This window comes from Epinephelus moara, chromosome 16 (genome assembly GCF_006386435.1).
Source record: "Epinephelus moara isolate mb chromosome 16, YSFRI_EMoa_1.0, whole genome shotgun sequence".
In the NCBI taxonomy this organism is placed as follows: Eukaryota; Metazoa; Chordata; class Actinopteri; order Perciformes; family Serranidae; genus Epinephelus; species Epinephelus moara.
In genome coordinates, this window is record NC_065521.1 from 9,937,444 (window position 1) to 9,954,014 (window position 16,571).

General features: G+C 40.8%; 1 protein-coding gene across 1 annotated transcript; it reads right to left on the bottom strand.

The window, feature by feature from the left end:
* Positions 1–5,050: 5,050 nt before the first annotated feature.
* On the bottom strand, positions 5,051–13,510 carry trim108 (tripartite motif containing 108). Its single transcript, XM_050065853.1, has 2 exons — positions 13,193–13,510; positions 5,051–7,806 (listed from the first exon to the last, which is right to left on the bottom strand). The coding sequence occupies exons 1-2, from the start codon at positions 13,457–13,459 to the stop codon at positions 6,604–6,606; spliced, it is 1,470 nt and encodes a 489-aa protein (XP_049921810.1). The 5' UTR covers positions 13,460–13,510; the 3' UTR covers positions 5,051–6,603.
* Positions 13,511–16,571: the final 3,061 nt, after the last annotated feature.

The window sequence follows — 16,571 nt, forward strand, 5'->3', positions numbered from 1 at the left end:
CAAAGTAACTATTTAAATTATTACTCTTAAATAACAGTGCAATGCAAATAATATCAATTTATTGTTAAGCTTTATCTCCACCAGCTTCATCATTAAAAATGCTGCTTACATATTAATGTAATAATGAACTGCATTTCCACACTTGAGAGAGAATGGAGGCAGCAAAAAACTGATGTGTCATGGATGTGTTTGCACTGTGTGCGGCTCAACAGAGTTGACAGACTTCTCTGATTCTGCTCTGGCTGAGGGTTAAGCAGACACTGTCACCTGCTGCTCACTGGTGAACCGTACCAGGCCCAGGTCCTTTCCCCAGCCTCTGCCTACAGCAGGATACATCACCTCTGTGGTCCATCAGTCCTGCTCTTAGCACTCCAATGCAAAGTCTGGAGTTTGTTCCCTCATGGAGGATTTGCACACAGGTTAGACAAGGATGTAGCTGTCCGTAAGTTGTGAGCATACAGCACAGGGCCACCCTGGATCCTGCATCCTGACCAGCCAGAGCAACATTTTATTCACCCTGCTATGATGAAGTTTAGGACAAAAGGTAGATGACATCCTTAAACAGGAAGAGAGAGGATGCCTTACGGATACAAAGTGATGAGGAACCATAGAGGAAGTCAGGACAAGAGATAGACGGGGGGAATATTGTTAAAGTCATTCATCAATTTTCCATCCAAATTTTGTGTAAATTTTAACTGAATTATCAGAAAACCTGCAAAAGAAAATGTGAATAAATACACCTTCCCATCCACTGTCAGTATAGGAATTGAGATGAAAAGTGGGTGGAGCTAATACTCCAAATAGGTGCCACTAAAAAAATTGCAAAAGAAGAGGATGCAACAAACCAACATAGGCTAATTCAAAAAGCACCAGTCAAATCTCAAACAATTAAAAACATGATGGAAAACAATGTTTGTTTCATGTCATTTGAGGATGGGTACAGTCTACTCTGGCATACCCTCACTCAAATAAACAATGCAGTGCTGTACAAAATTTGAAGTCTTGAATTAAATTTATATCAAATGTCATTAATCTTTTGGTATTTGTTTGTATGTTTATTAAGCCAAATACAATTGCGGAATAAAGGAACAGAGTTGTCTCATCTTTAAGCATGGCAGCAAAGGTAGTAATAGCACCAAATCAAGGTCAGTGTAAAAGGGACAGCCAGGAGGACAGGACCATTGGCGGGATGGGTTTGATATTTTGAAAACGTGTTATGTGTGCAAACCACTGCAGAGGATTTAAAAAGCAGGTAGCAGCAGATAGCAGCTAACTCAAAGAAGAAAAACAGGGGCCCTAAAATGTCTTCAAATTGAGGAGACAGTGAAGTCCAGGAGCTATTTACCCTCCAAGCAGAATGTAGGATCATCATCTGTATAACAGGGATGGTAAATGATTGTTATTGCCATGTTATGCCATTTTTATTGTTTAGAAAGCGTGGCCTTTGCATAAATTATATGTCACACGGGAGGCCGATGCTGTTGTTTTACACGTCACACCCATCAGGCCTCTTTTGCCTCTGCGATGCCAGCATGCTGTCTAAAATCACACACTGGGGCAGCATTATACCACTGTTGTCTGGTTCTGTATAAAAATGTAAAGTCAGCATAAAGAAGAAACTAAATAGCACACTGTAGTCTGATCTCTGTGTAAAAGGAGCTATAGATCCATCCAAGCCTGACTCAGAACAGTGTCAATAGTTAAGAACTGGCAATGTGTGCATGGGGAATCTGGACTCAAGTCACAAATTTGATCAATTTTGACTTGCCTTAACAAAATAAGAAAAGACTTGCAACTCACCTTGATCCTTTTGACTTGAAGCCCAAAGATTGAAAGATGTGCCACAAAGGCTCAGGTTTGGTGGAATCCTGAGGAGCTGAAACTGAAGGCTCTGGTTTGCTGAATCCTGAGGTGCCAAAACCAGAGGATCTGGTTTAGCCGAATCTTGATGAGACAAAACCAGAAGCTCTGGTTCGGCCAAATCCCGACCAGTCAAAACTAGAGTCTGTGGTGTGGCTGATCCCAGTGAGCTGAAACCAGGGCCTGTGGTTTGGTGAAATCCTGAGGAGTCGAAACTGGAGGCTCTTGTTTGGCAGAATCCTGATGAGACAAAACCAGAAGCTCTGGTTTGTCCGAATCATGAGGATCCAAAACCAGAAGCTCTGGTTTGTCCGAATCATGAGGATCCAAAACCAGAAGGTCTGGTTTGGCCGAATGTGTGTGGCTAAATCCCAATGAGCTGAAACCAGGGCCTGTGGTTTGGTGGAATCCTTAGGAGTCGAAACCGGAGGCTCTTGTTTGGCAGAATCCTGAAGAGCCAAGACCAAAGGCTTTGTTTTGGCCGAATCCCGTAAAGCTGAGACCAGAAGCTCTGGTTTGGCCAAATCCTGAAAAGCTGAAACCAGAGGCTCTTTTATGGAGCTGGAACCAAAGCCTGGGGTTTGGCTAAATTTTGAGGAGTCAGCCCCAGAGCCTTGGATTTGGCCAACTGCTGAGGAGCAAAAACCAGATGATTCGGTTTGGCATATTGACAGGCCAAAACCAGAGGCTTTGACTTGGCCAAATGCTGAGGAGCGTTGACCAGAGGGTGTGGTTTGGCCAAATCCCGCTGAGGAGCCTAAACCAAAGCCTTTGGTGTGGCTGAATCCTGAGAAGCCGAAACCAGAAGGTGTGGTTTGGCAAAATCCTGAGGAGCCAAAACCAAAGCCTGTGGTTTGGCAGAATTCTGTGGAGCTGAAAGCAGAGGCTCTGGTTTGGCTGAATGTTGAGGAGCCAAAGAAATTAAGGATATTTTGAGTCATGATGATGAATACAGTACAAAATATATATGTGATGTGTTTTAAAGTGTTGATTTATTCATTGATATGAGTTAACATTTATGAAATGAATAATCTAATGGCTTTTCTTTTTTGTTTGTTTTTTTAAAAAAAGAGCAGTAAAGACCAACAGTCCCAAACCCAAAATGTTACATAAGTGTTAGACAAGGGAAAAAACGATGGAGCCAGCGAATAATTGATGTTTTTGCTATAAGTTCCTCCACTGTGTGTGGACGTTTTGCACTGTGAGTGGCTCAGCAGGTGCACAGAGTTGACTGACCTCTCTGATTCCATTCTGGCTGTGGGTTAGCAGACACTGTGACCTGCTGCCCCCTGGCTGCTGACTGGTGAACTGTACTAGGCCCAGGTCCTCTCCCTAGCCCTTACTTACAGCGGGATACATCACCTCTACCATCAGTCCTGCTCTTTGGCAAGGCAAGACAGCTTTACTTGTATAGCACATTTCATACTCCAGGGCAATTCACAGTGCTGTACAGAGCAATAAAATATAAAACATAATGAAGCATATAGATTTATAATAAAAGAATAAAGAGAAAAAAATATATAAAAGGTAAAACTAATTACTAAATGATTTACAATTTTAAACAAATCACAATTAGAAAAAGCAAAAGTGCAGACAAGAGGTGCAAAGATAGAAAAGAATATCTAAAATGGAGTTTAATGAAGTTGCATTGCAATTAAAATCAATAAAAGTGTTTGAATAATAAAAATTACAGTGCAGTGCAAGAAATTAATAAATATTTGAGACCTCAACCTTGATTTAAAATAAGTGATAGTTGGTGCAGACTTACAGTTTTTGAGGAGTTTATTCTAGATATGTGGTGAATAAAAACTAAACCCTGCCTCTCCATGTTTAGTCATGATTCATGAGTCTCAGCAAAACAGCATATACAAGAGAATATTCAAATGAAGATGTCACAATAGATAGATAGATAGATAGATAGATAGATAGACATATATATATATATATATAAATATTAAAAAAGCCTTGAAACAACTGTTGCAACAGAAACAAGGACAGGAATAAATATGATTGCTGACAGCATTAGAAATGTTAAAGAGTATGCTGCTGTCTAACCCATCTTAAATATAAACAGGTCTGGATAGAGAATTCTTCATTAAGTAGTTTCTAGGAGATATATTCAATGGAGTTCTCTTTAGAGGAAATGGTTCTCAGTATTTGTGTGGTAGGAAATGTTCAACATGATTAAGCAGATCAAGTTTTATTGAACATGTTTTTATTCATTTAAAGTTGATTAAATCGAGCCAGAGACCGACTGCTGTTCCCCAGTCTCACACAGCTGAGGTCTGGTGACACATGCTAACACCACCCTCCTGTGGTGACAGAGAGGCGTGGAATATCTCATACAGATGGCAGACACATGTCCAGCTACTTTAGTATATTAAAACATAAGGAATCACAAATAATGCAGTCACAACATTCAAGGATTGCAAACACAAAACACACCTTTCAAATTTAGAAAACAAAATTCTAATTATTTCCAGCGACACTCTCTGCCTTTACAGCCATTATTGTGCCACAAAAACCTGGTGTTTTATGATGATGTACACAGCATTTCCAGTGGCAATTGTGCCACCATAACTGGTTGTTTCCTGAAAAGACATTAGCAACATTTATGTACCACCAAAACTGATTGTTTTTTAGCGAGACAACTGCTGCATTTCTAACCTTGATTGTGCCACCAGTACCAGTTGTTTTTTGGCAAGACATCAGATGCATTTCCAGTAGCAATTATGCCACCAAAACCAGTTGTTTTTCAGCGAGACATTGGCGGCATGCCAGCGCTGATTGTGCAACCAAAACCGGTTGTTTTCTTAGCAAGACGTCAGCGGCATTCTAGCACTGATTGTGCAACAAAAACTGGTTGTTTTTCAGCGAATCATTGGTGACATTTCCAGCCATGCTTCTGCCACCAAAAGCTGGTGTTGTTTTTTTAGCGAGAAAAACATTTCTTGGTCAACTAAAAGTGGGTATTTTATTTCAGAACATGATCTTTGCCTAACCATAACCAAATGGTTTTTGTGCCTAAACATAGCCACACGTTAACCATGGCATTGTTGAAACAAGTTTTTATTGTGGTGGTTTTCCATCAAATTAGGCTCTAACCTTTAGTCTTTCTAACTTATGAAACTGAAATGAACTCAATAGGCCACTGCGAAAGAAGGACACAAAGACAACTCTGACAGAGATATTGTTCACCTCATGCAGGTTTATTTGCCACAAATGACTGTTACAAGTAAACCGAGTTGTCCTGGAAAGCAACTAAAGAGACAAAGACAAGGTTTTACTTGACCCATGACCCAGCTGACATGTTGTTGACAGACATCGTTACAGTCTAGCACAGAGCTTGGTAACTTTGGCAGTAATTTGCTTGGCTCCCTCCTTTGAGTGAGGAGTGATCCACCCTTAGAAAAGCACTGAGTTTCCTGTTTTTCAATTTCTGACCAAGCACTGGCCTCTCCTACTGTTTGGTAGGAAATGATTTCCTGTTTTGACCCATACATCCTGTCTCCCTCCCTGACTAGATCCACTCTCACCCTTAGTTGGGCCTTTACTGATTCACCACTACATAATGAGTAACCAGTACATGTCATGATTTATAATTTGTATGTTTTGAAGGGGTTAGAAGGTGCATAAGTAACATAACATAACTTTTTGTAACGTTTATAAAAACTGCGTGAGATTTAAATTATCATGAGTAACTGAGTGCAGTATTACATATTTTCTGAAATATTTTATTAGCTGTGAGAATCATACAACTGTGACCATAGCTGTTTGTAATTATACTCGATTATAAGCATAAGAATGATTATATGTCATAAGACTAGTTAGGACAGACTTGAGCAACTATATATGTATATGTATATATATATATACATATACATATATATGTATATGTATATGTACATCATGTGCATTCATATCCATGGCTTACAGATATGTACAATGCCAACATTTATTTTGGCTGTATTGTAGCCTAAATAAACAAACTCAAATGCCAATGCCATTTGTTTTAGCTAGAATGTGGCCTACATCAGCAATACTAGAAATGATACACACAGACCTATAAAAATATATAATAGAATGCAAAACGTAATGTAATTAGAGGATTTTGCTCATGTATTCATTCTGATTATCTCCTTGTATGTGGAAATAGGAAAATTCCTAATGTTTGGATATTTTCTGTGTCTGACAAAACTGAAAAAAACCCAACTGGTACTTGAAACGATACTAATCTTGACTCCAGTACCAGCACATTTCTAGCATTTTTAAGTGGCAATTGTGTCACCAAAGCTGGTTGATTTTAGAAAGACTGGTGGTTTTTCCAGGTTTGACTGTGACAGCAAAACCTGATCTTTTCCAAATAATTAAGTGTTTTTTTTGTGCCTAAATATAACCACACATTAACCACAGCAATGTTAAAAAAATTAAGGCGTGAAGTTTCAATATATCCACTACATATAGTAAAATGGTTACATATCCATGGCTTACAAAAATGTACAATGCCAACATTTATTCTGGCTATAATGTAGCCTACATTGCAATGATAGAAATGATAGGAAGACAGACCTATAAGAATATTTGATACACTGCAAAAGATCACAGTTAGAAGTTTTTATATATATTCGATATGGAACTTGGAAGCCTCCTAATTATTGGATATTTTCTGCTCTTGAAAAAGCTGAAAACACTTACAACTAGTACTTGTTATGATACTGACTTCATACTGCTATGATCTTGACTTCAGTACCAGCACACTGTCAGAGGGTTAAGATCAGGTGATGTGACTTCAATGTGAAAATATGCTGACAGTGGCGTGGACATGAGGCTTGAGCTCACAGTGTGAATGTGCTTCATGTTGTCTGCATCATAGAAGGAGAGCTTTTCCAATGCACAGTTTAGGTAAACCCCAATCTTTCGTCGTCTGTCCCTAAATCCTAGCTCGGTGGTTTTATTTGGACTACAGATGGAATATTGTTGGCCATCATATTTCAGGAAATTATCTTTTATCCCCAGTTCCCAATAGTCCCTGTGTCCAACCTCTACTTCCCAATAATGCTGCCCTGAAGTGAACTCATTGACACTAAATGCATGGTTTGTGAATAAGGCAGACATAAAAGGTAAGTTTTCATATTGCTCAGCAAATCCTGAGGAGCCGAAACCATAGGCCCTGGCTTGCCGTGATCTTGTGCGAAAACCAGAGGAGGAACGTGATGGAACTTGGTTGCTTTTGGGTGTACTAAACAAACTCCGTCCATCTTCAGACACAGCTATATCTGCACTGTTGCTTTTGAGTGAGAGCAGCTCTGCTCGGGGCTGGATCACCTGAAGCATCTCCTTCCACATAAAGAACTGCAGGTGGCTTTCATAAGGCCCCAGAGAGAGAGAGCTATCCACCACTTGGAGATCATTTGCTTTGGGCTTGATTAAATCTTCTGCAGTCACCCTGCTGTTCCCTTCAGTCCAGCTCTTTAAGAGCCTCTCTGAGTCCTCAGTTTTCAGAACTGATGTTACCTTTGCCTCCAGCTCTCTGCGCTCAGACAATGCTGTTTCTATAACCTTCAAGCTCTTGCTCATTTTCTCAACATCATCTTGCTCTTTGAATTTCAGCTCATTCTTTATCTCATCTTCTCTCTTTCTCAGAAACTGGTGCATCTCCTCAAACTGTCTGTGGATTTGGGTCATCAGCTGCTCAGACTTTGCTTTGGTTTTTCTTATTTCTTGCCTCTGTGTGTTGGCTAAGCTCTCTATAGCTAGGATATCATCACAAAGGTTCTCCATCCCACCCTCCAACTCCCGTCTCACAGATGCAGCTGCTTCTTTGATTGGTTTAAGCTTGTGTCCTTCATGTCTCTCCCCATCTCGGCATATGATACAAGCCAACTGCTGATCTGTGACACAGAACAGTTTCAGCTTTTCTTCATGCTCAGGGCACAACTCAGACACCTGTAAAAAAACAAAACATATATGTATTAATAAAGCATGTATGCCTCTGTGAACCAGAAAAGTTCCAACTGGATCACTGTCTAGGCTGTGACAGTGCTTCAAATATGGATGTTGCTGCAAAGAAGCTACATATTCTAAAACATCAATGCTTCACACACATCTGCAACGCGGCAGCACAGAAGATCTATACAATCAGCACAGTTACAAAATTGGGTAGATTAGTGTCACCAATTCAGTATCTGACCAAATGTCTCCCTTTTGTTCCTGAGTAATGGCGTTGAATAATGGCCAGTAAAGTGTTTATGCAGAACCTTATTACATCACAGTGAAGTTGACCTTCGACCTTTTGGATATAAAACATTGTCACTATCATTCTATTCTGTTAGAAATTTCTGTGAAATTGTGTTACACTTAGCAAATGAATTCTTGAGTTTGGGCCAAAAACATGTTTTGTGAGGTCACAGTGTCATCAGTTCATTATTAAGTCCAAATGGATGTTTATGCCAAATTTGAGGAAATTCCCACAAGGCGTTCCAGAGATATTGCCTTTATGAGAATGAGAGGGATGTGAAGTCTACAGTGACCTTTGACTGCCAAAATTGAATCAGTTCGTCGTTGAGTCCCAGTAGACGTTTGTGCCAAATTTGAAGATATTCCCTTAATGCCTTCTTAAGACAGTGTTTATGAGAATGGGATGGACGTAGGTTTGGATGGACAACCCAAAAACAAAATGCCTCCAGCCACAGCTGTTGTGCCAAGGCATAAAAAGAATGTAGGCTGATAAAATACAGTGATGGTGGCTGTAATGAAACAGGTCACAGAGCAACAAGTGTCTGCACATTTACATACATGGCACAACAGCAGTAACATAATTAAATATTATCATGTTGCCATGTCACAGTGCTGACCTCCACCTGAGCTGTTGGGACACTTTTATTTTAGTGTAAGTAAAATTCCAAACTCTGATTCCTCTGAAAAATTGTTAAAAAAAAAAAAAAATCTTGTCTTGTCAGGTGTATTAGAGTGGTTAATGTGGGACACTATTTGCTATTTGTTTTTTTTGTTATTCTTGTACCATATTTCCATATGAGACCCAAACATTAGATCAACACCTTATATCATAAAATCTTCAATATAAATCTCTTTATTAAATTAGAAGACAGATATCGTACTCAAAGCAAAAACTGCACACTGAGAATCCGTTCAGGTATGACCCAATGTCAAGCTCAGGTCTCATCCCAGCTATGTCAGCTGATTTCAAGCAGTCCAATCAACTGATGGATCAGCTAATTGATGGAAGTGAGTCAGCTGATAGATTGTTGGCTGATGTTACAGCATATCTGCTGGGCCCTCTTTATTAAGCCACAAGCTATGTTAATCATCTGGCAATCCATGTTGGTTCTAGCCTCATTGCAATTCATCAGTGTAATACCCCCTTTCGATAGTCATGGGCTGGGTTGGATAGGTTTAGTTTGGTGTGGCCCATCAGCCCAGCGGGGCAGGGATTTGCACTTCCATTACAACAGGGCTACCCGTTTGAAGGTGTGTCTTTAACTGATGACAGCTTGCCTTGAGTGATGATGTTTTAAAGCAGCGGCTGATCCATGGCTTACAGTGGTGTAGTGGTAATTGATGAGGTGGGTGTACTACTAGGTAGATAGGTAGGTTACCGATGAGGAAGTGGGCATACTCTCCGATGTATTACAATGGCTTTTTAGCTGATAGGTGGGTATACTGTAACTGGATAGAAAAAGACGTGGGTATACCCCCTATACCTGAGTATACCCTCCACTACACCACTGACGGCTTAAGTCCCCTGTTATTTTGGCCCAGCTTTTGGACCTACTCCTGAGCAGGTCCATCTCCGGCGCGGATTGGCATGGCACAGCAAAGCATGACCTTGCATGTAGGGCAGAGAGTTGTGCTCTCTCCGCCTTAAGGGTTTCCACGTAGGCACGTGGAAGGGTAGAGAGGTTTACCCTCTCCACCTTACTGTGCATTCACACCAAAAGATTCAAAATCGCCAGCGGTCGCTCAGGTCGCTGGCATCGCGCTGCCTGGCAGCTCTGGCAGGGCTTGCAGAAGGCTGCCAAGGGGCGGGGCTTTCAAGCTGCGCTGCAGAAGATCTCTTTCTTTCTTTCTTTCTTTCACTGTCCCGCCTTGAGAATATTCACGGTCTGCAACTGGCTGCTGCTCGCTGCTGCTTTGGCGGCGGCGCTGCTCATTTGCATAAAGTTCAGCTTCTCTCAACTTCAGCTTGACGCTCAGGTCGCTGGCATCGCGCTGCTCGCGGTTGCTTGCTGCAGCCGGCGCGAGTTACGCTCTTCGTCGCGAGTGTTCATTGAAAATGAATGGCTGCTGGCTGCTTATGACGCTCATGAATCTTTTGGTGGGAACGCACAGTAAGGCTTTCCACGTAGGCACGTGGAAGGGCCGAGAGGTGTGCTCTCTCCACCCTGCCCTTTCTGCGTAGGCCCAAGGAAAGGCAGAGAGGCCCTAGAACAGAGTCATACCACCAAATATAGTACTGCAAATGGAAATTAAGTTTTCTTTGACTAGTTTTGCTGAAATACATTTGTGTTCCTTGTGCCAAATGGTAAATGGACTGCATTTGTATAGCGCCTTTCTAGTCATCCAACCACTCAAAGCACTTTTTACACGACGAGTCACATTCACCCATTCACACACACATTCATACACTGGTGGCCGAGGCTACCATAGAAGGTGCCACCTGCTACCAATTTTTTTTTTTTTTTAACACACTAACACACCGATGCAACAGCCATCGGGAGCAATTTGGGGTTCAGTATCTTGCTCAAGGATACTTTGACATGCAGACTGGAGGAGCCGGGGATCGAACCGCTTCGATTGGTGGACGACCTGCTTTACCTCTGAGCCACAGCCACCCCCCCTCATTTCAGAATTTAAGGATTTTTTAATCTGTTGGGTTACTACAACAGATACACTACTAGGGTGTGTGTGTGTGTGTGTGTGTGTGTGTGTGTGTGTGTGTGTGTGTGTGTAAAATAACTGCAGGCAAGCCTCTAGTGATGAGTATCTATCCAGATAGTTTTCTTTCACCTGAATTGTGAAGAGACTCATAGAGCACAGGGGCACATTCTGTCTTGAAATAGCATGCCCCCTTTTGCTATGGTTTCAAGGTTAAGCAACGTTTCCTCAAGGTACGTGAGGAAGTGAGGTATGTTTTTTTGTTCATTTGGTGGGTGTATCAGAGGTGTTATCCAATCAGCAGCCACATGTATGTAAATAAATGTCTAGTAGATCTTACTTATGTTGTGTTCACACCGAATGTGATGTTTATATATATATATATATATTATGTGTTGACTCACTTCATACACGCGAATAACTTGCGTCAAATGCATGTAAAATCACTGAATCGATGAATGAACTTCTGCCGGTATGTCCTTGGCATCATATGTCCCAGGAGGATCTCAATGCTGATTGGATATTGAAGTGGTAATCGGTTGCTGAAGTTCAGATTTTTCAACTCTTGTGAATAAGTGTATAATGCTGTATTGTGCCACTTGCTCAATTTGCGCCACTTAATTCACGTATTTGGCATTAATTCACGCATTCATGCCGTGTCCATCATGCTGCCCGGCGGGAATTCGCGTCTAATCACGTCTTTACATGACATTAACCTTACATGTAATTCAGTCACGCAAATTGTTTTATTCGTGCCCAGTGTGAACACAACACTAGTGTAAGTATATTTTTTGTTTATATTTTAAACTTGCTTTGTCAATGTAAATGTGTCTTTTACCATGCCAATAAAACCCCTTTGAATAAAACTTAATTAAACCCCACTGTATAGGCCTCTGGTCACTGGAGCGGCTGGCACGGTGGGGGTTCACCTGATGAGTTGTGATGATATAATTTAAGGTTTGCTGTGGCACTGGTAGTAGTTTGGGTGTTTTTCTGCTATGGAAAAGGGGTTTAGCTTGTGTGTAGTTTTGGGTTATCCACTGATAGTATGTGCTGCTGTTATAAAACTGCTGTTAGTGACCCTGAGTGTGATAAAACCTGTTGTGGCATTTTGACCCACACTGACTGTTGGTTTTGTTATTGAAGTTCATCTGTTATTATATCAAAGTTTGGTCAGGTGTCACATTGGCAAATTCATTTTCAGGGAGTAGCTGCATGCATGTGTGTATTTTATTATATTTATGTTTCAGGCTATTTAGCTAGGAGGGTCCCTTTGAGATCCAAGACCTCCTCTTCCAGGGAGTCCTTGGGGGTGGGGGGGTGGGGGGTTGGGGCACATATCGGAAACCCAACAGATCCGTAAATGGTTTGAGCAAATTATGTCTGCCATAACCAGGGATGGGAAATGTCACTGAATGGCATATAAAACAATTTGCTTTCAAAAACAAAATGCCCCAAGTGGTGAAAAGGATTTAGCATCAATTTTTTTTCTAAACAAATAAAAGCTCATTTTAGCCCTGAAGTGGTTCAGAATTTGTCATTTTACCAACAGAGTTAACTTCAAATTTATACTATCTATATTGTTCTATTGTAACAACAGATTTATGTTCTCATCATAAACAGACAACATATCATATGATTTACATGTGATTCCTATGTATTTTCTTAGTATACAGAAATATATAAAGTACCATAGATCTTATAATCTGATACAGGTACAGATCAGTACCTGTATCAGATGACGCTATGTTGCGCTTTCAAAATAAAAGCAAGTGAGTTAGAGATTTCAAAATAAAATATTTTTCTCCTCCTCCGCAGTATAATTTTTGGGTGGGACAAATGCGCCTGTCTCCAATAAGTTCCTACGCCCTTGGTCACAACACATATCAGCGTTTCATATAAACCACCGAGAGATGCTGTCTATTTTCTACAGTTAAATCTAAGACGTGCATGGAACCTGCAACAAGTCTCGCGAGTTTGGAGAGGGAGAATTTTGCCACGAAAGCAAAAAAAACCCCAAAAACCCTTTGACATTATGTAGCAAAAGTATCACACACAGCATAGGGCCTGAAATGCTGAATTAGTTACGCAACTAAATAGGCTTCTTTCTATGTAGTATGGTGGGTGGCGCACTTTTTTAACCTCTTTGTGTGAGAGGACTTAAGTCATATCAATAACTGTCCACAAATAATGACGCATGTCAGACGGCTGATACTGTGAGTCTGACGCTGCACCGCTTACAGTTTATTGTAAAAATTGACCGTAGGCAGACAGCATCATGTATGAGACTAAAGCCTGACACATAGGCTACATGGCACTACAAAGTGTGTGCTATTCAGGATATACATGATGTGCGCAAAGTCCCGAAAATGTCCAAATCTGCATCGCTTAACTGGCCACATAAACACTGACTGCCATATAAATAGCACCAACATACCTCTGCTTTCTCCTTTGCAGGCTCTGTCTTTATCTTCTCTGTTTCTTTTGCCTTTTCAGCGAGGCTTTTTAAAATATGGCTGGTTAGAAGAAATTTTACTTCTGTTGGAACAGCTGTCCGACACTGTGGACACAGTTCCTGTGACCACAGAGCATCTGTAATACATCCTCTGCAGAAAGAGTGTCCGCACAGAAGAGTCACTGGGTCAGTGAAGATAGTCAGACAAATAGGACAAGTCAGATCTTCAGAGTAGGAAGCAGACGCCATGGTTCACTTTTCTGGCTTTGCTCTGCCAGCCTGTGACTTGGAGTTATATTGAACCGTTAGTTTCGCTTTCCTGTGAAAGCGAGAAAGCCACACCCTGTGTGTCTCTCACAGTAGTAGTCTTTTTTTTTTTTTTTTTTTAAATATTTATTTTAATCTTTATTGAAGATAACAACAGTTCAAATAAAGATATCAAATGATGAGAACAAATAAAACGTTTTTTTGCAGCTTTCTTTTTTTTTGGAGTCAGATATGCTTTGGATGTATTGTTCAGTCTCCTTTTTGAAAGTTATGAATGAAGGTTCTGAATGAGTAAATTTGGCCTTATATGAATATGATATTTCCCTAAGATGATCAACAAATTTATTATATATAATTCTTTCTGTTTTTTGCTTTGGTAGCTGCTATGAGCTGGTATGAGGTTTGATACTGCCACAGTGCGCAACGACTGTTCCTGCCTGCTGTCCAAACTTAAGTTTACCATCTACGAGTGTGTGTATGTGTGCGCCATGAGATGGTTTCCCCAGTTTTTTGGCCTCCTGTTCCTACTGGCTCGCATTTGGGGATTTTAACAGTGCGTTATTATCTCACCTATTCTCTGACAGCAGCAGCTATGTTATGTGACTTAAGTTTCTTTGACCCTGACCAGAGGGCTTGGAGCAGGAGAGGAAGTATTTCAATTCATAACTCGAGTAAAAGTAACTAATACCACCCTGTAAAATACTCTGTTAGCATCTTTATACTGCACCTGTCAAGTAGATGGATTATGTTGGAAAAGGAGAGGTGCTCACTAAATCTGATTTTAGTAAATTTGTGCACAATATTTGGGAGAAATTATTCGTTTGTGTGCATAAAAAAGTAGATCTTTAACTCAACTCATGAAAATTGTAACAAATAAAAGTGCTGCATTTAAATTTTTGTTCTGTGGATTTTCTAAAAGAATGAATGTATTGTGTGGTTGATTAAAAGTCAAAAACCCAATGCTACATCAGTGTAAGACAAGGAACAGAAGCTAAGCCTCACATGTGAGAGGGTGGAGGCAGCAAATATTTGATGTTTTTCCTGTCAGCTGTTAAACATTTCTTCCACTGTTGTGTTGACTGACTTCTCTGATTCCGCTCTGGCCGAGGGTTAAGCGGGCACTGTGACCTGCTGCCCCCTGGCTGCTGACTGGTGAACTGTACCAGGCCCAGGTCCTCTCCCCTACCATCAGTCCTGCTCTTAGCACTTCAGCATCTCATGATCCAAAACAAAGTTTGGAGCTTGTTCCCTCGTGGAGGATTTGCGCACAGGTTAGAAAAAAAGATGTATGTATCAGTTAGCTGTGAGCATACAGCACTAGGCCACCCTGGATCCTGCATCCTGACCAGCCAGAGCAACGTTTTATTCTGCCCTGTTCTACATTAGAAATAGTGCATGTCAAGGCCAAACTGGCTCTCTGTCAGGTACAGAGGAACCATTAAACAACATAAGAAAAGGTCTGCACACTGTAGAACCCTTCAGTGCAATTTGTTAGCACATCCACAAGTGACATTTCAAGCTAATGCTCTTCTCCAGACAGATGAACCAAACAGACTCAGGTGTGCCATTGCATAAAAAAGTCTTAGTCCCACAGGATTATAGATGCATCCAAGGCTGACTCCAAACAATGTCAATAGTTACAAACTGGCAATGTCTACATAGGGAATTACTGAGAACACAACAAAAGCAAAAACACAGGAATAAAAATATATAAGGGAATTAAGTAAAATNACACACACACACACACACACACACACACACCACTATGAGAATCTGGAGAAAATACGAGTGATTTCTGTTTTCAGTTCCTTAAGGATAACTTCCAGTAAATCAACCAACAGTTCTTGAAGGATCTGTACTTCAAAAATGGAATCAAGAACTATGTAGATCCAATCCCAGTATGCTTCAGTTTGTTACAAAATTGTAATGTGTTTCCCTGCAATTCCTCCAGCAGTTGCTGGAATATGATGACCCAGTCTTCACTGTTATGTGCGGTGTTCTGAAATAACTTCTAGAGATGCACAATAATATTGGCACATCATCACAATCAGCCAACATGCTTTTTCAATGAATTGATATTACATACGTTTAAAAGCATTTTATTTTATGTCTCTATCTGCTGGTGGGTCATCACGATAAGAATATGCATGCATAAGAAGATGTTAATTCTATAACAGAAGAGACTTGATGATCACTAAACTTAGGTGGGGAAAATAGTGGATATATTGATTTCATTATCAGCTATTGGCCAAATGAGTTGTTACATATCAGCATATCAGCTATTGGCCAAATGAGTTGTTACATATCAGCATATCAGATATTGGCCAAAAATCCAACATCATGCATCCCTAAATTCTTAGATACTCTCCAACTATTGGAGCAAGTTACCAAGTGAGATTCAGAACAGATGTCCTCCCAAGTCTCAGTTGAGATTTCTGACAGTAATTCTGCTTCCCACTTTATGTTGATGTAAAACAAATCATGTGATTCCACTGATTTAAGAATTTCCTATAGATTGGATATCACCTTCCCACTAGAGTTACCGAGCTGGGCGTCAACGATGTACTGTTGTATTGCTGATGGTGCTTTGATTTTCTTAGTTTCCTCAAGTTTGTTAAGACAATGGGCTTTAGTTTCCCGGCACGTCGCAGGGTGGCGCAGGGTGGCGAACCCATCTGACATCTGATGTCAGATCAAAGGGGATTGGCACGTTTGGCACACGTAATGGAAACCCAACCTGATTTGATTAACATAGCTGCAAACTAATGAGTTCACATCCCTCTCAGCCAACCACAAACAGCCACAGCATCAGATAGGGAGTATATATTCAGCATCTGTCATCTTAGAAAAGTCAAAAGAAAACAAACAGAGTGAGACTGCGAGAGAGAAAGAGAGAGCACACGAGAGAAACGCAACATTGATTTACAATTGTGGTGACCTCCTTCCAGGCTACCTTTGCATCATCAGCCCGTGGAGGTCTGCTCGCAGTTCCGTATATTCGGACACTGCGAGCAGACCTCCCGGACCAAAACATCAGTTTCCTCCTGGGAGGAGTTTGCGCGGTGCATTTAAGGGCGAGGAGAGGGGCTCATTT